This window comes from Oryzias latipes, chromosome 7 (genome assembly GCF_002234675.1).
Source record: "Oryzias latipes chromosome 7, ASM223467v1".
Lineage (NCBI taxonomy): Eukaryota > Metazoa > Chordata > Actinopteri > Beloniformes > Adrianichthyidae > Oryzias > Oryzias latipes.
In genome coordinates, this window is record NC_019865.2 from 31440713 (window position 1) to 31463617 (window position 22905).

At 42.0% G+C, this 22905-nt stretch overlaps 1 protein-coding gene and 1 long non-coding RNA gene across 2 annotated transcripts; one reads left to right on the forward strand and one right to left on the reverse strand.

Moving 5' to 3' along the window:
- Nucleotides 1-139: 139 nt before the first annotated feature.
- mthfr (methylenetetrahydrofolate reductase) lies at nt 140-19599 on the reverse strand. The gene is made up of 12 exons (XM_011472982.3): nt 19274-19599; nt 18924-19179; nt 16960-17198; nt 14250-14360; nt 13981-14174; nt 7767-8017; nt 5356-5490; nt 4482-4662; nt 3459-3641; nt 3281-3382; nt 3082-3201; nt 140-887 (listed from the first exon to the last, which is right to left on the reverse strand). Exons 2-12 carry the CDS (start codon nt 19163-19165, stop codon nt 672-674), a joined length of 1974 nt encoding a protein of 657 aa, XP_011471284.1. The 5' UTR covers nt 19166-19179; nt 19274-19599; the 3' UTR covers nt 140-671.
- Nucleotides 19095-21398, forward strand: LOC105353672. Its single transcript, XR_908393.3, has 3 exons — nt 19095-19211; nt 20564-20645; nt 20745-21398. It is a non-coding gene; the product is annotated as an uncharacterized LOC105353672 (long non-coding RNA).
- Nucleotides 21399-22905: the final 1507 nt, after the last annotated feature.

The following is a 22905-nucleotide window of genomic DNA, read 5'->3' on the forward strand; positions in this document are numbered from 1 at the left end:
GTGACCGTTAGCAGTCACTATGATCCCAGGTTTACAGGCTCGATGAGATCATTGCCAAGCGGAAGGGGTGGTGGGTCTGGGCCATCACATCTGTTGTGACTTGATGTTGCTACAAATCATCTAAACAGGCACAACAACATTGTTTGGAGGCAGTTTTATTGTTGTTAATAATTCACATCATTGTAATCCTACAGACAGGTTTGAAGCCTTTAGCCATAGCTTATTCATGAAATGTACTTTCTCAAATACAAAATATGAAACGATTTCCTCTAATGAATACAAAAATGTGCCATTTCTTGGGGGGAGTTAGGATCATGCTGCTAATCCAGCCAAAAGTTAAGAGCTAAATTCATTTCAGGTCAAACGCCTTAAAAAGCCTTCTATGAAGGTGAGAACAGTGAAACCTTCCCACCATTACGTTTCACGCAAACAAAAGTCTTTTCCTTTTAGGATATAGAAAGGACATGGCTAAAAACGTAAACACTACATTTGACTTTTCTTTTATAAAAACAGTATAAAAAGGTGACAGAGTTTTTTACCCACATCGTTCCCTTCCGCTCATCCATCAGCATCTAGAAAAACAACCTAAACTCCTCCTAAATATGCTGGTTCTGCCATCAGAGGCACCATTTCAAAAAAAGCACACAGTCAAAGTGGTTTTCTTTATATTCTTAGGTGGTCTCTGTGCCGAGCAGCTCTGGTGGAGCGTCCAGCAGCTCGAACATGTCGTCAATGACCTGCCACAGGCAGTTCTCCAGAGGGAAATCATTGTCCACAAGGTTGACCAGGAAATAGTTGTCATGAATGTACTTGATGATCATTCGAGAAGGAGACTCATCTTCATAGAGCTTGGCCCACTGCTCGATCCACAGGGCGAAGGCCTCGTCCTGAAGAAGACAGCACAGGTCAGGAGATCAAGCAGAGGCTGACGCCCTGCTGCCACCTCAAACTGCTGCAGAGGAAACCTCTTCTCAGAGTCCCTCAGTCTTTGACAGAACTTGATGTCTGACAGATGTTTCTTTAAAAGGACACCAGTTTAAAGCATTCATTTTATGAGGCCATTTAAAAAAAAAAGAAGCTGGATTTGTTTTTTTTCTTTGCCCATGATTTCAGTGGTCTGGTGTTTCCTTCACTGTCTCACATGGGATTTCCCATGGTTCTTTGGAGGGTGATGTTTGAAGCAGCACATTTGAACCCATAATTCAGGACTGCAGCAAATGAAGCGTGAAGCTCTGCAGCAGCAGGATTTGGACTGCAATGGGTTCCTTTTTCAGGGATTAAAAGAAAAAAGATACCCTGTTTTCTGCACTATAAGACGCACTTAAAAACCTTAACTTTTTTAATTTTTAAAACGACAATGCGCCTTACAATCCAGAGCACCTTATATACAGATCAACTCTGGTTGTTCTTACTCATCCTACTTTGAGAGGTAAAACGGCGCTCCGTCAAAATGTCCGTCTGGTTTATTCTAGCGTTGCACGATAATATCGGATACCGATAATTATCGGCCGATGATGGACAATAAGACGTCATGCCGATAAGAAAAGAAATTGCCGATAAAATGGATCCGATAACTAAAAGCTTAAACTGTCGTTGCTTCCTCACTCCCCACTCTGTATTTACTTGTGTCAGCAAGGTGTCTGCTCACCCCTCCCATCCTGCAAACTTCTGTCACCTCTCAGTGCCTGAGCTTGAGAGCTCTGACTGCAACATGGCGCAGCTCTCACCCATGTGTGCCTGTTTTACCGTGTCTGAGACCAAAGACTCACTCGAAATGTGTTCAACAGAAGTGTCACAAAGAGGGAAAAGGTCAAGCTTTAACACCACAAATCTCACAAGCTATTTAAAAATTCACCACCGCGATGTGTGGAAAGAACAAGAAGCTGCCGTCATTGCTAGAGCCCATTCTGGAAAAAAAAAAGAATTTATACTGCGGGGTTTGCATCTTTAGCGCCCTGTACCAGCATTGATAGTGAGCGTTTTTTTCCCTCTGCTGCAGATGTGCTGGATGAAAAAAATCAACAGCTAACCTGACAAAAAGCAGAGATGCTATTTGTTGTCAGGAAAAATCTCCCATTGATCCAATCACGGTTAAAAAGAAAAAAACAAAATGTCATTGTGGTGGTTTAATTCTTTTTGTCATTCTGGTTTGCAAAATGCTGGAACGCCTGTTTCTGAAAAAATTATTTCTATGAGCAACCATTTATTTTGCACATCAAAAACGTTAAAGTTATTATTTTGCACTTCAGTTTCAAACAAAGCAATAGTTTTTGCTTTTTTTGTACTTGTCAGATTGGTATTTAAGGTAAAGTCTTAGTATTTGTTCTGACCAATGAAATGCACTCTCTCTGTTCACAGATGTATGGCAGACTGAAAAGACTAATAAAGTGTTTGTGCAATCTGTTCAATTCATTTGCAGGTAAAACTAGTTCTGCAAATTTGTTGAACACATAAGAACCGTTCGCTGTTACTTTGTACTTCATAATATTTTGTTCTTAACGGTTGAGTATCTGTATCCGCTTCAAGATACAGGAAAATACCGGTATCTGTTGTAAAAAGTCATGATCGTGCATCACTAGTTTATTCATGCGTTGCAATCAAGGTTGTGCGCCATCGTGAATACGCTAATGTGGCGCAGTGCCCAACTGTGTTTTTTTACATGTCGCAAACAAGGTTAGGCGTTAAAGGTATTGTAAATACGCTAACATGTCTAAGGCTTCTAACATGTAGCATGTTTCAAACAAGTTCTAGAATTACTGCAAACATAAATTTGTCTGACTGACAGACGGACTTTTTGCTAAATATGTTGTCTCACTTAATGCGCCAGACTATCTATTGATGATTTGCCTTCTAATCTGATGTTTCCTATTGAGTGTAAAACACGATAAATCAAAAATGCTAACTCTTGTTCTCCCACAGAAAATAACATTTTTTGGGCCAAAACAGCAGAACAAACATGGAGATGTTTCAAAGAAAGAAACAACACATGACTTATCCTGATCATTTATGATGATCTTAATGAAGTAGAGTTTCAGGGGCAATTACTTGAAGCTTTAAACGTGGACGTTTCCAACAGCTCACCTTCCAGAACATGAAGCTCACTGGGTCCACCACCGTGGGCTGAACGATCTCCCTGCCGGGGAAGATCCCCCACGTCACGGCGTTCGGCCTCATGTCTGCGGCATTGGTCAGGTTTTGCTCCTGCACGCCAAACATTCATGATTAATCAAATGCATCATGATGGTCACCAGATAGGAGGTTGTGTACACGTCCAACTTACATGCACATTGACTATGTGGTAGTTTACTCGCGGCTCGTATTTCTTCAGCACCTTCAGCAGAGCAGTCACATTTTCACTCGAGGTGAAAAACTCCAGATATGCCTGTGAGATGTGGGACATAGAATCAGACAAGAACACCTCCCACCCCAACTTCTCCACGGATGAATAAGGTTCAGACCTTCTGAAAGACGTATCCTCCTGCAGGCCCCCAGCCTACGATGGGGTCTGTGGAGGGTTTGCCGTTGATGTTGGGTTGGGAGTTGATGGTAAGGACGCCTCGTCTGTTCACTTTTTCTAGCTGATCCTTCAGGAGGTTGGTCTCTGGAGCCAGAGGGTCGTCGTTCCATGGTAAACACATGACCTAGCAGACCGTCAAAGCCTCAGTGTTTCAGAAGACTGATCGTCATCTTCAAAGACGTATCCTAGGCAGCAGCCAAATGACGCATGCAGGTGACTTGTACGTCTGCTTAGGTCTTCAGTGAACGCTGAGCAGAATTAGCAGCAGAAAATCCCACAAGGGAAAACTTTCTGAGTGCATCTGGCTTCAGGTTCACTCTGACGCTTTCAGGTGAATTCATAGAACAGGAGCTCACAGAGAAGCTGTAAACAACAAAACAAGAGATTTTCTCTTGATTTCACCTGTGATTCACAGTCGGTCAAGGACTGGACAGTTTCGTGTCAGCTGGATGAAAAAAGAGGGGGAAAAAAGCCCCAAAACCTAAACCATCTGACCTCAGTTGCAGGTGATCAGACTTGTCTACATGTCAGTAGCTAAATGGAGACACATTGGAACAGGGAAAAATGGTAAGAAGCACAGTACCAACAGCAATGAACCACAGTAATGGAACAAACTGATGGAGGTGTAGTAAGAGCGCCTTCAGAAGTTTACACCACCACACAACGGTCCCCTGGTGGACTTTACTGAGAGACGGAGGTCGTCGTCCAAGTGGCTTTTCTGCAGGTTTGTTTCAGCTCTTCGATAGTTTGTGGTGAACATAAAGTCCCCATCGTGGAATAGATAAAGACTTATCTATCTATCTATCTAAAGATGTGACACCTATGATTTTTAATGTTTAGTAAATGTGTGTGCCGTTTATTTCCATCTGTGGTAACACTAACCATCACCACAATTTGTATTGCCACAGCAGAGCACACAAAGTCTGAATAGAATCCGACAACAATACAAAACCCGGACTTCTACCTTGTGTCCACTCTGGTTTGGCTGAGCTGTGATGTAATTGGTGAAGACCTCAAAGACGCTTTGTTCATTTTTCAGCTCCTCACCCCACATCTGAAGAAGAGCTTCTTTCGATGATTTGCTCTTTAAGTAGAAAAGGTAATAGTCGTTCAGCTCACCGAACGCCGGAGAACTGGAGTTTCCCCTGAAGAGAAAAGAAGGACAAGTTTTTTCATTCATTTGAGCATCTTCATTCATGCCGTTTCAAGTTGTTGTCTAGTTTTGGAAGTTTTGTGTGTTCCCCGTTGTGTACTTGCTGAATTGTGTTTAAAAAAAACTCTGAAGGCAGAGACTATTTATCTGTTAACCTTCACTCAATCAGGAAAGGTCCCACTGAAATGACCAATCTCTTTCAAGGGAGTCCTGGCTCAGACAACGGCACTGATCAATACAAACATAAAAAAAAACAAACAGCACAATTCAAAGAGTATTTAAAACATTTACAAGTTAAAGATCTAATTTCCAAGCAAAACGTTTAAACTTGCTTTTTAGGACCAGATTTTTGAATTTCTAGCTCTTTTATAAAGGATTCCAGGATGAGGGCAGAGTACTGAAATTCCACTTCACCGGCTTCTGCAATGCATTACCATCTCAATAATAAGTTTTCTTTTCCTCTCTAGTTTCTCTAATTTTCTCCATGGCATGAACAGTAACTTAAGTCCTATAGATTTCCCAGGTATAGTTCAACTGCTGATTACTAGAACCAAAAGTGCCCAGACAGAAGATACAGGGTTTGATGGAAAACTAGAAGAAAATAAATAATTAATCAAGAACTATCTATCAAATAGAAACATGCCAAAGAGGTTTGACCTGTGAACCTTCGTGGAGTAAATCCTACCATCTACCGTTGGGGAACTCATCCCACTCCTGGGTTCTGTAAATGTAGCTCTTGGGCCTGGAAGCCCAGAAGATAGGCCGAACATCCTCCACCTTCCGCTTGGGATTGGCACTCACTGCCCAGGGAAGAGGCCGCCTGCCACCAAAATAAACTGAGAGTCAGGTTCATCTCTTAAATTACATTTAACCTTCTAGGAGACAAAAGTGAGACAGTGAGCAGTAGGGATGCGGTACTGAAACCGGTACCGTTTGGCACTAATGCCACGTCATCCATTTTACCAGACGGATAAGTGTCAGCCTAAACAGGATTTCTCAACGATGCGGCATTGCAACAGCGCGGACACGGCGTACACTAGGAGTGTTTATTGGCAAGAGTCTGGTGATACGATACGTATCCTGATTTTGTACCGCAACACATTTTCCTTTTTTTTGTTTTTTAAGTATGACTTAGAAAAAACTCTACTGGAATATCAGTGTCTTTAATTGTATTAAAATTGTAAAATTCAGTTTATTTAGTAATCACAATGTTAAGCACTGCAACTGTATCTCATAGATAAGTTGCTTTTACCGAAGCTAATTCATCGTGCTTTTATTTTGGTAACTTAAACTATGTTAAGGGAACAGTCAACATTGTCTGGTTTCCACAACAAAATATATTTCAGTATATGAAAAATAAATGAAATGAATATGTCTTTACCAATAAGGTCCTAAAAGTAGGATTGACGAAATAAAGTGCTGTTTATTTTCGACATTGCTTAATGTAGCTTCTCCAGTACTTTTAAACAGTTCAGGAGTCTGAATGGTACTTCAAAAATAAAGGGGGAAATTTTTTTTTTTTTTTTTTTTCCAGAAACAAAGTGTGATGATGAGGCAGCGTGACAGGATGAAGGAAACACTCTAATGTGGCTAAGAAGCTTTGTTTACGTGACAGGTGCCGCCCCATTTTCTCACATGTGGAAGTAAACACAGATTTCAGCGCTGTGAGGTTCTGCAGAACTTCGACCCGCTTTGCTGACAGCATTTTGTCTGATGCGCCGTGCATTAGCCTCTGTGCAGCTGCAGTGCTTCACTCGTTCTTATCTGAGCCGCTAAAAAGCACTGCAATCTGTGTTTCTATGTTACTGGCAGCAACATGGAACAGAGTTTCTGTTCTGTATCCACCCCAAGTAAAAACTAAGTAGTTCATGTCTCATAACAACGAAAAAAGCTGCTTCTAGCTGAGATCTTGTGGTTTTGAGGTGTAGAGCTGCTCTAAGAATTGATACAAGTATCGCCAAATGAACTATCGCAATATATCGCAGAAACATTTTTTTCCAACACCCCTAGCGGGCACTACTGCGTTTCCATGTGGCATAAAGAGACAGGCCGTGTTTCTGTCTTTCCTCACTGCCTTTCCTGCTCCAGTATTCCCTCACCCACATATGTGGATGCGCCCAGATGGCAGAGAGAAGCAAAAAGGTCCAAAGTGTGTCTGTATTTTTCCTAAGTAGCTGCAGACAACAGGCAGCAAAAACGTGGCTTGTGAGGGCGGTGACACCTGTAACCTGTTCAAACATTACGCTAAAATACATCACATTCTAGCGGAGAGGTGTGCAGCATTTGACCGTCCATGTGAGACGTCAAACGCCGCTATTGTTTCAACGGTGCGCATGCTAGCTGTAGACACATTGAGCACGTGACTAAAGTGTTGTTTATCAAAAAAAAAAAAAGAACATGAAATTTGAATAAAAAGGAGGGGTAAAAGAATATAGCTACCAGTACTTTAAATACAATCGTCATATATTAACAGGCTGAACGTTGTGCCACAACAACAATAATTAATTATCTGACATAGAATGTAAAATGAATTAAAATTCAACATTGAGCATTTTTATTTCCACTGTTATTGTTTTTTTGACGTAGGAACTGTCACCTTAAAATATATGTTATTACGATAAATATATGTTATTACGATAAATATATGTTATTACTACAAAGACATGTTAGTATTTATTGATAATTTCATTTTACTGCAGCACAGGACGTTACATTTATCGTGTCTTAAATGGTTCTAAAATAAAAAGGTTTTTATGTTCATAGTTTGTTATTTGTCTTCTCCCCCTTCATTTTCAAACAGAAAAGTATTGATAAGAATACTGGATCGATGAGCAGAATCTATAAGAGGAGTAGTACCAATAAAATCTTCACAATACCCATTCTGGATTGAATGTTCCCCCCAACATTGGGGGTGGAGATCCTGACATGTGGCTCCTCGCAGAAGTAGAAGCGAGGAAGGGTTATTGTGACCATAGTGACCTTGCTCAGAGGATTAAAGGCTTCTTGTTCCTTCAAATTCCAGCGCCGCTTACAAATCAGTCAATAAACTCCTATTAAACTGTAAAATAGAACCCAAACTGAAGTCTCCTGACTGACCTGGGATCTTCTAACCACAGGCCCAGCTGTCGGAGCACCTCCATGGTGGCCACCTCTCGATTCAACGTGTAGAAGTGGAGACCCGGTACGTTTCCAGATTCCAGCAGGACGCTGCACATTTCCACAGCCAGGTGGATTCCATAGTTACGGATCGCAGCATCATTGTCCTTAATGGGTTCGATGACTTTGGTGATGTCCTCTGGTACCTCGAGCTTTGACAGCTTTACTAGTTGACGTAAAGACTGGTAACCCTGCAAAACAAAAGGACAGGTCCATCTGCTGACTACAAGCTGATTTTACAGAAATCGGGTCCCACAAAAGGCAACAGGAACTAAGGGTGTATTCAGACTGGAAAAGTCAGTTGGTTCAGACAGAGTCCACTTAATTTGCTGTGGATTGAGCCTTGAACCTTGCGTTTGGTCTGTATTTAGACTGCCTTAAAGCGGACATTCTTGTTTCAAATCAAAGCTTGTAAACAAAACCATGTGACCACAGATCTCTTCAGTCATTTGCCAGGAATTACGAGGGCGGGGCAAAGCAACGAAAGAAAGAATAATAGAAGTCCTACAATCCTTGTCGAGATAGTTCACAGATTCAAACTTTATATTTCGGTGACCAATTTTGAACATCAGTACAAATGTCAGGCTTGACACTCCGTACTGCTGCTGTGGTCCGGTGGACGCATGGTGCAAGGCGGTTACTGAGGAGATGAGGACTAACAAGGAACGCCGATAAATGTTTATAACAGATTGTTGTGAAAAACAGTGTGCGAAGCAATGTGCATCACATTAAAAGTTGTTTTAATGAGCCTGCTTTCATCCGAACACATTGAGGAGTTGCTGGGTCTCGTCGTCATGTTACATCCCATAATGCCAGATTACGGTGGCCGTTTTGGTTCAGTAGTTCCTTTCCAAGCATGGACCCTATTCCGACAGAAAAAACTCAGAGCGAACTGAAGCTCAGTCCCATTGGAAACGAACAGGGACCCCCTCAAAGATGGGTCCAAGAGCTGTTCCTGGACCGGGACCAGGGTCTGCTTGGGTGAATTCAGACTGACAAGTTCTGGATTGTGGGGGAAACAAACTCTGGTTCACTTTGAGCGAACCAGATGAGTCCAGTCTGAATACACACTAAAATCATTTTTCATTTTGACTTTTCTGAGACAAACTTGATACAGAGAAATCCAAAAGACTCTTTAACTTTGAGTTGCTTAAATCACAGATGAACAAGTTGGCACTCATTTTCCATTTAGACAGTAGCTTTAGCCAAAACCCAAAACAAAAAACGATAACAATAAACAGTTGCCATATTTTGGACAAAATTTGACACACGTAATCTTACTACCAGACATCTTTCAGGCCAAACTCTCCCCATGTGGATATTCAGGTCAGTTAGAACTAGAGGGTAGAACCACAAGAACTCCAGAGAAACTGAAAAAGTCATTATAATCTGTAGATTATGGATAGCTGCTTTGGTCAGGTCTTAGTACATTACCAGTTACGTTCAACAGCAAACAAACTAGCTTTCAAGACTGTGTCACACTGGCGCTACGTAAAATTTGTGCATATTGCACGGATTAAAATAGGTCATACGTGAATAGAAGTGGAAAAAATTCATTACAAAAAGTGAGAAAAGTTGTGGTTCTTTGCGTGAAGTTTTTCCAGATGATAGCTACTTTTGTCACACGCTTTCAATCCTGTGGCTTATTCAAGGATGCGGCTAATTTTTTTCTTTTTTTTAATGCATTTTTTCTAACAGCCACTAGGGGTGCTCGAGCAGAAAGGGTAAGAGTGAGACAGGGGGAATGCGGTATATGTGTGAGGAAGAATTCCTGCTTTGTGAATGAATAGCACGAACAGACCCTCATCATGGAAAATGCAAGAAGAAATGCAGAAATGCATATGATGCAGCTTTCAAGTTAAAGCAATCGTTAAAAGCAGTGTGAAAAAATCCACCATCACCAACAGGTTTGGAAAAGCCGGTCTGCTGAGTGACACTGACAACAAAAGGAGAGACTGAGAGAGTGTGGCCAAGAATGTCTGATACTATTCCAATCCCACACTGAGGAGGAAGACTTCCATGGTTTCAGTGAACAGGAGGCCTATAAGTTACTGCTGCTCTCAGTGACTTTTACCGGTATGTTTTTTTTTAACCACCTCTGTTACTACCATATTATTGCTGCCATGTTACGACCGTGTCACGGGCTCTGTTTGGAAAGAAAAGCTCAGGTATATTATTAAAACTTTGAAAGCTCTGTGTACCGTTCTTTGTAAATATATCACGTGTTGAACTGTTCCTGCGATTACTTATTTTCTTTCTGACAGTGGTTGGAAAATGCAGGGAGATCCTCTCCGACTTTGGGGATCTTCCTTTGGGGTTCACTTCCCCGTTCGGAGCCTCCAGAGTGGGTTAATAAAGAATCATTTATCGTTCTTCTGGGGGAAACCTTCATTTATTACAGTTCCCCTTCCCTCTGTATATCAAACATGAACGCGCACCCCCAACACACTTCTGCGCCACCCGCTCCCTCCCCTTTCTTACAAACATGCGCGGTTTCAGCACATACACATCCTCATTCTACAACATATTTCAATGTGGGCACATGCGGCTTATAGACAGGTGCAGCTTACATACAAAATGGTTTATCCTTTAAAAATGTAATTGGTGCGGCTTATAATCAGGTGTGGAAATTACGGTACAACTAAACCGTCAGCACCATGGCTAGCATCGCGATATTTGGTTTTAATTAAAACAGTCTGATTCCCCTGGTCTGCACCAGTTCTAAGTCAGCTGCTAGGCCAGGGGTCGGGAACCTCTTTGGGCTAGAGAGCCATGAACGCCACGTATTTTTAAATGTTATTTCGTGAGAGCCATACAATATGTTTAAAACTAAACATACAAATAAATGTGTGCATTTTATATAATTTCAACACTTTTAAAGTACAATAATATTACAATAATATTCTGTGGATTCTTTTTTAATAAAATTGTTATTGTAGAGGACTGAGTGTATTCATTGAACGCATCAAGCAGAGATGCTGATTGGCCCTCAGGTCTGTCGCTCAGCCTGTCGTTGGGGAGTTTCGACCAATGGGGTTCAACAATGGGCTGAATAAGGGAAATAGGAGGGCTGGTGCAACAGTGGGGGAATATAAAGTGGGGGGGGAGCGCTCTCAGCAGGAGAGATTCAGGAGTTGCTGGATAAATTGTACTGCGTTTGTTACGGCCTGCAGTAACCAGAATAAAGAATCCTAAAAAAAGTTAAGTCTCTGTGCCTCAGTGTGGGAAAGGGACACTACATTATGCTGTTGCTACCATTAATGTGACTTCTGGTGCTGCATGGTGGTTTTGCTGATGGTCTTGTCTGGTTGATACGTGGTGAGTTTAAGCTTCAACTTGTTAAACGTGATCGAAGGTCTGAATGTTCTTTAGATGTGACAAAGACTGCTCACATGCAGACGGGGAGCCAAACATTGTCCGTACAGCAATACTCACACGCTGCAGTGTGTGGCATGTGACGGACAGCTGCTCTAATCAGTGCACCGCTCACCTTGCTGCCTGAGCCCACTACCCCTCCCTTTTTTATTCTCAAAGACAGTAGGGCGGATCTGCCAGGACGGCTATTCACAGGTGTCAGGCCGTTACAGATTTGGGGTTTTGATGCACGGTTTTACGTATTTGATGCGCCATACATCAGGCTCTGAATTGACACCAGACATTACAAACTGGCATCGCATCCGAGAGGGACTGATCTAATGAAACCTTTTTTTTTTTATTTATATAATTTGTCTACGAGCCAGATGTGGCCATCAAAAGAGCCAGATATGGCTCGGGGGCCATAGGTTCCCGACCCCTGTGCTAGGCACTATCCAAGGCAGTCTACTTGCCTTGGATAGTACAGGAACCCCGGCGGGAGACGCAGCCGGGGACATCCGCGAGAAAGGCCCGGCGCGTTCAGAATCTCAACTGCGCCCGTCGTACCTAATCGCCATCTGTGGGAAGCTGGACACCTCCCCACAAGGGACCTGACCCCCCTCCCATCTCATCCAGCGGAAAACTGCCAGAGGGTGGAAAGATTGGCCGATTGATATACCCGTCACACAATACGTGAATCATGCATGAACCGTGTGAGATTATTGCACTCTTTATATGCAATTAATTAATGATTTGGGCGTCAATTTTAACGTGATCTGCACCGTATAAAAGTTATACATTGGTGGTACATGTGTTGAAAGTCCATTAGACATACGTGGAACAGTCTCGGAAAGCCAGAAATTTGTGTACGCCTCTTGCAAAATTTACGCATAATTGTGCAATATATACATAATAATTGTGTATAAACTACGTAAAATACATATAAACTGTGTAATTCTCAACTGATCAAAAATGTTAAACCAAATTCATGTAGACCCGTCAGCCAAAATCCTTGATGGACATATGCACCTATTGACGAATGATACACTTCTAATTTACGGATATCATGAAAGGCCGACATTTCCGACATGGAAAATGTCCATAGTGGCCTTCAGAGCAAATGCTGCAGGCCCTGCTGTCTCCACAGAAACCGTCTTCCAATGAAGAAGAACCGCTCACCACATCGAGAACGTTTTTCCACCTCATTCAAAGACAAAGGAGGACAAATCAGTTCATGAAAGACGCAAAGACTTCTGAGTTCACTGGAGTTCTGTGAACATCCTTTCTATGGAACACTTACAATACAAATGACACAAGACTGGTAGGAATAAAAATACTTTAAATTTTTGGTGTTTTCAGTTTGAAACTCCATGTAGTTTGTCACAGAATTATTGGCGCATTTAAAAGCAGCTCAGATATCTGCAACTCCACCCTGAAGTCTGATAAAAAGGCGGAGAAGCAGCTGATAAGTCTGTGCAGATTCTTCGAAAAGGGTCACTGCATTCGTGGAAAGTTATTAAAGCAAGTCACATGACAAGCTGCCTGGTTTTTTACAACTGTCGTTAAAAAACCTGTTCCATAAAATACTTTATCTACCAACTCCACATAACTAAAATCAAAGGCTCCTCTTTTTAGTGCTTTTGTATTTAGTCAGAAAATATAAGCTTAGACTTTTCATGCACAATGAGGTGTTGATAAGTGAAGACACAAATGATACTGCCCTTATTCCCAGTAGAAAAAAAACATGCTTGGTTCTTCTTTTAACTAGAGAAAAAAGTTAAAACCCTGAGGTTTGACTAGTTTATCTTATGTTGATATCAAAAATGTCACTTTAAAAAAAGTATTAATGCTTTTTTAGAAAATTATTTCCCTTCAGTGTCGTTTTTAGTTGAACTACTGGGACTTTATTTGTCTGAAGAAGCCTTTGAGTTTGAAATGAAATGCATTATTTTACACAAACATTATAAAACAGCCGTTTCAGTTAGAAAGATCACTGAGAGTGAATGTACATTTCTGTCTGTTAATGAAATCATTTCAATTCATGATCAGTGCATAAACTGTACTTTTAGTGGTTTTGCTTTCTTTGACAGATCATTAGGTCTTCTATCAAATCGACTCCGTGTGCTTTAAAAAAAAACTCTTTAAACCCAGACACGGTAACTTGATTCACACGTAGGTTAAATTTACAGACAAATAATTCAAACAGGGACCGTTGTGAAGTGTTCATGTGTCAGTTCACACACACAGTGAATTCACACACATGCCTGCAGCCTTAGAACATAAACTTTCAGTCCTTCTCCATGTTTCTTCAGTGTTGTAAAGTACGCATCCTAGATGGGATTTTTGGAACAGACTTTATCTGCCACGCCTGAATCCCCATAACAAAGACGTGGGGATGCTGAGCACATTTGATTGGTTCGACTGATGACTCATCTGTTTGAACCTGCAAACTGGATTGTGATGGTTTTGGCCAAAGTTGCTGTGACTGAAGGATTTTGGTGAGAAAGGGTAATGAGCAGGACTTGATGCCATCACAGGGTAAAGACCCTGGAGGGACTGACAACACGGCCCCCTGAAGCTCAATTCCTTAAAGGAGAAGCTGTTGATGGATTTTCATATTAAACCCTGCTGGCTGCCTTGCTCAAGGACAAATCAGCCCAGATTGTTAAAGAAGTCAAACTCAAAACTAAATGCCAAAAGAACACCCCTGACAAACAGGACAAAAGGAAAAACACTTTCTAGCGTTTCTGGTCTAAAACAAAGACCAACATTTCTGCTGGTAGAAAAGCTGAATAATCACCTGGATGGGAAAAATTCCAGGTAAGATGGGACACGTGATGCCGATGGCCCTGCAGTCATCCAGAAACTTGAGGAAGGTGTCTGCCCTGAAGAACAACTGCGTGATGACAAAGTCTGCTCCAGCATCCACTTTGTCCTTCAGGTGTCGGAGGTCATCCTCGTAGCTGTCAGCCTCAGGGTGGCCTGTGGGATAACCTGCAGGCACAGAGGACAACCACCTGCTGAGGGACACTTCAGCTTCAGGGGGCTACACAGAAGGTGGAAACATACCTGCAACACAGATGTCAAAATAGTCATCAAACTCGGAGCGGATGTGTTTAACCAGGTCAACGGCAAAGTTGAAGCCCTCCTCCTCTTCCTCCCAGTCTGTTCCTATTGGATCTGTGGAGAGACGACAATTCCAGGCTTCAAAGTTCACGAGACGTCCATCACCGTTCCTCCAAAACCTAAAAACAACTCCGTTATACATTTTTGGGTCTACTTGCTCAGAAAGTATCTGCTGCTGAAAACAGAAAGTGGGATGAAGATCAGGATTTGACTCTACAATAAAAGCACATCAGAGGCTCCTTCAGACTTCATTGTTCAATTTATAGTCAGCATTCATTCTAATACGCAGATGTTCCTGATTACAGGATGACAGCAGTTCCAGCAGGAAAGTGAGACAGGATGTGGCGAACGCTCAACGTCCACAGAGACCCTGAACCAGAACCTTCTGCAGTCCTGCAGTTTGGTTCAAGCTGTTGTACTAGAGCAGGACAGTCACAAAAACTGAGCTTAAAAACATGCATAGTATGAACATGAGAGTTTTCAACGTGGAAGCCTGAAAAGCACAAATGCACACATTTACTCAGACCATTAACATATGTTGGCAAGGGTGGTGTGAACGTAGCTCACGTGTGTTATCTCTTTAACGTAATAAACCTGTGTCTCAGACATGCAGCTACAGAGCAGCAACAGCTGCAGCGCTTCTCAGCAGCCGAGGTCTGCTGCTCAGACATGCAGCCCTTCCTAGAAACAAGTCCAGCTGGACTCTTTCTGGAAACGCTGTCCAGAAACCTCCAATTCTCTACTGCAGAAACTCATCTCAGCATGTTATGCAACTAACTACATTCAGAACACAACAGACTGAGGATATCTGAAGTTCTGACTGCATTTTAGTTCTCCACTCAAAAAGTGAGTGATTGACCTTTTTCAAGAGCCTGGACTAACTTTGACACTAACTTTCTTTCTGCAGCAGCATCAAAGTTAGGCGTCTCCACATCTTCACCCTCATGGCATTTAATAGCAGTTTTTCTGTCCCTTTTTGTTGTTTAGTCCATTCACTGCTGCAGAAAGAGAGATCAGACACTGACAGAGCACCACTCACTCTCCCTCTGTCTTTCTACATTCCATCATTCATTTTAGAAGAACAGAAACACTCACTCCAGCACAGGTGTTAGCTCACCTCATTTGTCACGGTTTGTGTGACTGAATGAAATGTTTCACATCTGTTGGTCTGAAGGCATACGTATGCGTGTGTGAACATTAGTTGTATTGTATACGTGTTGACATGTTTGTGTGTGAACATTTTTGGAGCCAACAGGTATGTTTAGAACATTTGAGTGTGTGTGGACAGTAGGGGTGTGACGATAACCGCATCACCGCGGTTATGACCTCATCACTGCACTTTTATTTTTTTTAAAGTTCTGTACATGGTGCATGATTGGAACTATAATAAACTGATTAAACACATTCATCTTTGCTGATAAGTTACTATTTCTGCTAGTCCTGTGTTCAGACTTCAAGGGTTTCTGGGGGAAACCTTGTATTAATGTTCTCCTTCACTCCCTCTACGCTGCACACGCTCCCTCTTCTCACACACACACACACACACACGCGCGCGCGTGGTTTCAGCAGCACACACACATCCTCATTCTACAACAGAAGTTTCTGTCTTGCGAGGAAATACAATAAATTTACTGCGTTTTAATTATTCATTTCCATTGTATTCATTTCTATTACAAGCTGTGTGCGTTCCGGAGGATTTTGTGTTTGGGGGTGGGGGGTGTTATTACTGTTCTACTTCACTCCATAACACCAAACATGAACGCACGCTGTAAGATTTCCATGAATATCACTATATGTTTTGTTTGGGAACTATTTTGTGCAGCGCAAAGTTACGTGTCTGTATAAACAAAGGTGGAGCCTCCTGCCCCGCGTTCTTCATGGGTGTCAGGCTTCATGGCTTCCAGAAAGGTGACATAGTGTCTGCAGTCTGTTTATTACTGGGCAATATAGAATATTCTGAGAAGATGTCTGTACCAGAGAGCACAGGTGAAGCCTCACATGCAGCTAGAGAGCGGTCCACTGCGGAAGAATCAACACGGACCCCAACACACGAGTGTGCTCCTTCCTTCTACACACACAGCGCACTGACACACACACATATAGTCATTCTACAACACCTATATAGTTCGTTCATTAGTTAGATAGGTAGTAGTTAGCTGTTATTTGTTAATAAGGAATACTGCGTTGTAATTGTATTCATTTGCGACCACCCCTTTTAGATTTGCATTACTTGTAAACCTGACCGTAATGATTCTAAACATCCAGCAACTTGTTGCTTTATGATGATTCATGGTAAGATGAATAAAGTTTAGCCTAGATTACAAAAGGGGTTTATTCAAATATACCCCTAGTGTGTCAAAAGATTCATAACTGTTGTAACAGTAAAATCTGTCCAACACTAGAGGCTTTCAGCTCTCATCTGTTTGCTCAGCTGTTGGAAATGGCAAGTTAGTAGGAAAAAAAAAGCATCTTGAAGATGGAAGTGATTCAAAGTGACAAACTGCATGAAAGAGCTTTTCGTCTGAGGATGGTCAGGAAAAAGGACGACTGAAAACCAAAGTCCAATGAGAAACTAACCACAGAGCTCCTTCCAAAGACCTCAGGAGAGTGTGGATTCTGAGAAGAACAGGGATGAGTAACATTTTAGTCGTACCTCCTCTCAGGGCCATAATGTTCTTCAGACCCAGGTGTTTAGCTTTAGCCAGGTAGCCTGTGATCTTCTCCTTGGTTTGGTTGCAGCAGGTCAGGTGGAGAACACTCTCGAGGCCACAATAGTTGACCGCAGTGCTTGCAATCATCATGGAGGAGGTCTCCTTATCTGAGCCAGGGTCTCCTGCTGGGTGCCAGGTGACATCGATGAACAGGGGCCCTCCAGCACCCATACGGTCAAATCTGTCAATGCAACACATGCACTTAGGCAGGTTGAAAGGTTTGCCTAAAATTGACATAATTCTGATTTAAAGGTGTATCCAGAGCCAGTGCTGAAATCTTTATTCATACTTTCATGAAATCTGCATTCGACTACTGTAACCCCCCTCTTTCTGTGGTAGAGAAAAACACGGTTGACACGGTTGCTGGTCCAGAACCCAGCTGCACGCCTTTTGACTATAACCAAGAGAAGGAACACATTACACGGATTCTCATGTCCCTGCTTTAGGATCCATTTTAAGATTCTTTTACTAGTCCATAGGAGTCAAGATGGTCTTGGAGCCTCTTTTTTATCTGAATTACTTTTAGACTATGAGCCTCCAAGAGCCCTCAGGTCCTCAGGTGCAGGACTGTAGAGTCTGAACAAAAACCAATGGCGAGGCCATGTCCCAACACTACGGGCCTCGCCTATGGGAACAGCCTGCCTGAGGACGTGAGGACCTCATCAACGGTGGAGGTTTTTAGGGTTCTAGGCAACCACAAACACTTCAGTAAAGTGTAACAAACAGCTTTAAAGTTTATTTGGTTCCTTTAAATGTCAATTTTACTAAGGGTCTCAAATAATCGCGATTAATTAACTACAGACAACTTAGCAAAAAAATGTTAAAAATCACATAAATGTGATTTTTGAATCAATTACAACTGTCTACTATGTCAGTGATAATGCCCGATGAGTTGTCCGTTATAGAAACTAATGGACGACGTAGAGGCCCGATCGTGTCAGACTGTCACTTCTGTAAAGTCCATTCATTTCTGATACAGCACATCACCCCCATCTATACATGGTCACTTACAAAACAAATACATATATTAAATCAAATTTTTGTACTTTAATCTTGTTATATTCAATGTTTCAATTGTTTTTCACAAAAAAGTATAACATTTAAAATCCAGCAGGACGCGTTGTCATGGCAACGGCTACCGACCTCGCTCTGAACGTCATGATGGGTTGAATAAAGCATCAGTTCAGAGAGAACAGTCACCTCTTCCCGCTTGTTTTTGTCCAGATGATGAAGCTAAAGTTAATTTAGAAACAAAGTCTAAATAGTTCAATTCCTTCTGTGTTTCACCTCCTCGTGTTTCCTTTTCTCCTTCTCTTCACTTTTTCTCTTCTGCTGCATCCCAGTCTTCAAAATTATGAAATGAACCAAACAAGTTAAAGGAAACTAGAAAAAACTCGTGTCTTTTCTACTGTCTTGCCGTTGTGATAACTTGTGGAATAATGTGCGAGTTTGTGGTCAATATTTTTGGATTGCTCAGAAAGTCTTTTCCTGTTTTCTGATTAATTTAATGAATGCACTCTATAGACATGATTTTTTTAAAACTCTTAACCGTTTTATATAGACAATAATCTGCCTTGGCACTGTGAAAGTAAAGGCTGGAAGTCTGTAATAATAAAAACTCTTCATAAAGCTACTTTACCAGTATTTTGATCTTTTACTGTGCAACAATACCACAAATGATGATGGTCATGATTAACAAAAAATAAACTGCATGACAGCACTAAATGTAACTGCTTATATTCCTCATAAAGACCATGGAAATGTACGTTTTGTGTAATAAACAGCTCGATCAGACTGTATGCATTCAGTACCGGGGGTTCAAATCCCAGATGGGTCTGTTCCGTTAGGAGTTTTCCGGTCAGACTCGGCCTTGGAGCTCCTCGGAACCGGGTTTGGCTGTACCCACCTGGAGATCAGGTTGACGGCCCCGCTGGCGGTGCGCGGCGGGAAGAACTCCAGCGAGAACCAGCGGTCTCCAGACTCGGTCCTCCGCCGCATCTTGTCCCGCAGCCTGTCCCCACGGTCTGAGTCCGGCAGCGGCGTGGAGCAGCGGGAGCTGTCCTTGGAGCTCTCCCCGCTGCTGTTGCTGCCGCCGCTGGAGTCGCTCCTGCAGGCCTGCCAGCCTCCGTCCACACGCTGGTTCACCATGACGGCGGACAAAGCTGGAACAGTCAGACAACCGCGACCGGAGACGGTTAGCTCTGCTTTCTGAACCCCCGCAGGCTCAGATTCACGTGCGAGCCCACCCAACCATACCTCCTCCTCCTTACGGCTGCCTCTGCACGGCGTCGGAGACGATAACGAGTTAGAGACACACGCGACTTTTATAGACGGGACACTCTGTCTCACGAGCGCGCGCACATGTGTGCGGGGTCGCTCTCCGCGCTAGCACAGACGTTAGCATGCGGCTCGTGGAGTCACGCGGACAGACCGGAGCGGCCTCGGCTCCGTGCACACGCGTGGACGGTCAGCTACACGCCGGGGCACGCGGCAGACGGAGCGGCTCTAGCGGCACGGTTTCCTTTAACCGGCACCGAATGGAAGGCTGCCGGCCGGGACCGAGCCTGCAGAAACTTCTGATGCGTTCACGGATGCTCGGAAATATGAACGCACATTTCACTTTGCTACCGTTTGTTTTTGTGTTGATCCCGTTTTGCGCAGTTTTTTTAAATAGTATTTCAACTTTACAAAAACTGCCCCAGAGTTGAGTAAAAAAATCTGAAATGTAATGAAGTTCTGCTTCTGCAGTCTTTTGCTCCGTTCTCAACATTGGAGCCTGACGACAAATTTTCTGGTGCTTACACTTTCATTACAAAACACGTATTTCAAAGACATTCTTAATGTTTACGTCTCAAACTATATTTAATCTAGGATCACGCTGGACCTGTGGGCGACTCTGACTGAAAACTGCTGCAGAGTGTTTGGGTCACGTGACATGGAGGAGCATTCTCAGTTTCATTTAGGGTTTGCAGACAGAAATGTTCATTTAAAGGTCTTTGAATTAGTGTTTTTTCTCTCTCTTTTAAATCATTGTTGTCAACAGTAGTCACAATCATCATTGTTTGACGCAATGTATGATATTATTATTAATAAAGTTTCCTGCTGATTTAACATGGTAATAGTGATACTCCTAGTTGTGTATTCAGTGTTGTTTGGACTGTATAGCTCAAAACGACGTGTTCTTGCATTAAATAATCAGGCTAACAGCGCCATTACCCGCTACATCCACACCGCACTGTCTATAAAAGCAACAATTATGAAAATTATTTAGATAGTATATCAAGACCCAACCCTAAAGTAACTTAGTTACTCTGCCTAAAATCAGACCTGTGCTTTTTTTTTAATCAGATTTCCAGCTTGGGGCAGACTTAACATCATGTATAGTCTGAGGCCCTGAAGCACTCTGGGGGCCCAGAACTGAACTCCTAAACTATTTCTAAAATAAATCTTACATCCATTATTTGACAGAGTTTTAGGGCCACCAGAAAAAGTAATATTACAAGATTTAAAGTTGTAAATTTACCATTTTTTCTCTTAAATTTACAGGATTTAAGACAAAGGACGCATACAGAGCAGCAAGTGAACGCCACGCAGCAGCAGAGCAGACCGACTAAACTTAGTTGAACAGGTGAGCTGAATGATTATTGATAATGTTCCAAATGTTTGGAAGCTCATTTGTTTGAATTACGATTTATTCATGTTTTACTTATCGATTTCTGGCTTGCAGGGTCTCTGTAGCCGTTGATGAAGCCCTCTGTACACATGCAGATATCCACCTGAATCCTTTCTTCCTCCACAAAAGACAAGATCTCTCAGACTGTGTGACGCTTCCGTCTGAGGAGGCCCAGTTTTCGACTATTTCAATGTTCTAATGCTAATATAACAGACTATTTTTTTATCCATCTTTGTTGTTAAGTGTTGAAACGAGACGTTTCATCTGGAGGAGGGGGACGTTTGTTTATATTCAAATTCAGAACACAGATGACATACACATAAAGAATAACAAAGAAAATTACAGTGTACATCAATTGCTCAAAGTAAAAGCTGGGGGGGGGGGGGATGCATAAAAAAAAAATTATAATAAATTATAAAGCTGAACAAAATTACATGTTTTAATTGCTTTTTTTGTTTGGAGTGGAGAAATAGAATGCAAGTAAAATCTAATTTGGGCCCCCAAAAAATTGGGAGCTTTATTGGTAAATTGAGTTTTGTGAATATAATACTTGGTAAGTAAATCAGGAGATTTATTGAGACGAAAGTTTAGTATCATAAGTAATAAAACCAAATAAGATGTTTTTCCACGTTGAAGTAAATGTGGATAAATGTTAGTTGTTTTTTTTTTTACTTGTCCTGTCCAACAGCTGAGCAGACAGATGAGAGCTGAGGGCCCCTTGTGTTGGACACATTTTACTTTAACAACAGGGGTTATGAATCTTCTGATACACCAGATGTATATTTGAATAGTGGACCTTACATTTAAACACCTGGGCCTTCAGTAGTGCTGTATCTGAACCCTTTGACCCCTCATTAACCCTTTTATGCCTCTAAATAAAATGAATAAACAAAACAGTAAACACATTTCATTATGCACCTACAGCCTGCACAAAATATTAAAAACAACCACATAATTTTGGAATATTATTTATTATGATGTTTATCATTTCATTCATCAAAAAAATTGGGTTATTTGAAGACAAAATTCATCATCTAATAAAGCTGCAAAAGCACTTCCTAGACAGTCACTGGGGTCATCAACATGAATATTAAAATCCCCTAATATTATAGTTTGATCAGAATCTAAGACAATAGTCGATAGGAAGTCGGAAAACTCAGTTAAAAATTCTCAATATGGGCCGGGGGGGGGGGGCGATAAATAATTATGAGTAAAACAGGTTTTGGAGTTTTCCTGTTTGGGTGACTTAAAGCCAATATGATGCTTTCAAATGAATTATAAGCATTTTTAACTTTAGGGCTGAGAAGTAAGATAGACTGTGATATTACTGCCAAACCACCTCCTTTCCCTGAAATCCTGGATTTCTGATAGTTAGCATAAGTGGGGGGGGTTGCTTCATTCAATCTAACATAGTCATCCTGATGGAGCCAAGTTTCTGTTAAGGCTAAAAGACTAAGATTGTTATCAGTAATTAACTCGTTGACTAAGAGGGACTTGGAGGAAATGGATCGAATGTTTAATAAACCACATTTAATGACATCATAATTCTGCTTGTGAGAACTGCTGTCTGTCACTTTAAGGTTTCTATGACGCGCTCCTTTCATTTGTCTTTCAGCACATAAGCTAAAGCTAGGACCTGCTTGACTTTCCCTGCATGGGTTTTGCAGCAGCGCTAACCCTAAGGGAGGCTCAGAGGAGCGTTGTACACTGCTGCTCTGCGCCCGGGTCTCGTCTCTCAACACATCAACATATGTTGGCAAGGGTGGTGTGAACGTAGCTCACGTGTGTTATCTCTTTAACGTAATAAACCTGTGTCTCAGACATGCAGCTACAGAGCAGCAACAGCTGCAGCGCTTCTCAGCAGCCGAGGTCTGCTGCTCAGACATGCAGCCCTTCCTAGAAACAAGTCCAGCTGGACTCTTTCTGGAAACGCTGTCCAGAAACCTCCAATTCTCTACTGCAGAAACTCATCTCAGCATGTTATGCAACTAACTACATTCAGAACACAACAGACGGAGGATATCTGAAGTTCTGACTGCATTTTAGTTCTCCACTCAAAAAGTGAGTGATTGACCTTTTTCAGGAGCCTGGACTAACTTTGACACTAACTTTCTTTCTGCAGCAGCATCAAAGTTAGGCGTCTCCACATCTTTACCCTCATGGCATTTAATAGCAGTTTTTCTGTCCCTTTTTGTTGTTTAGTCCATTCACTGCT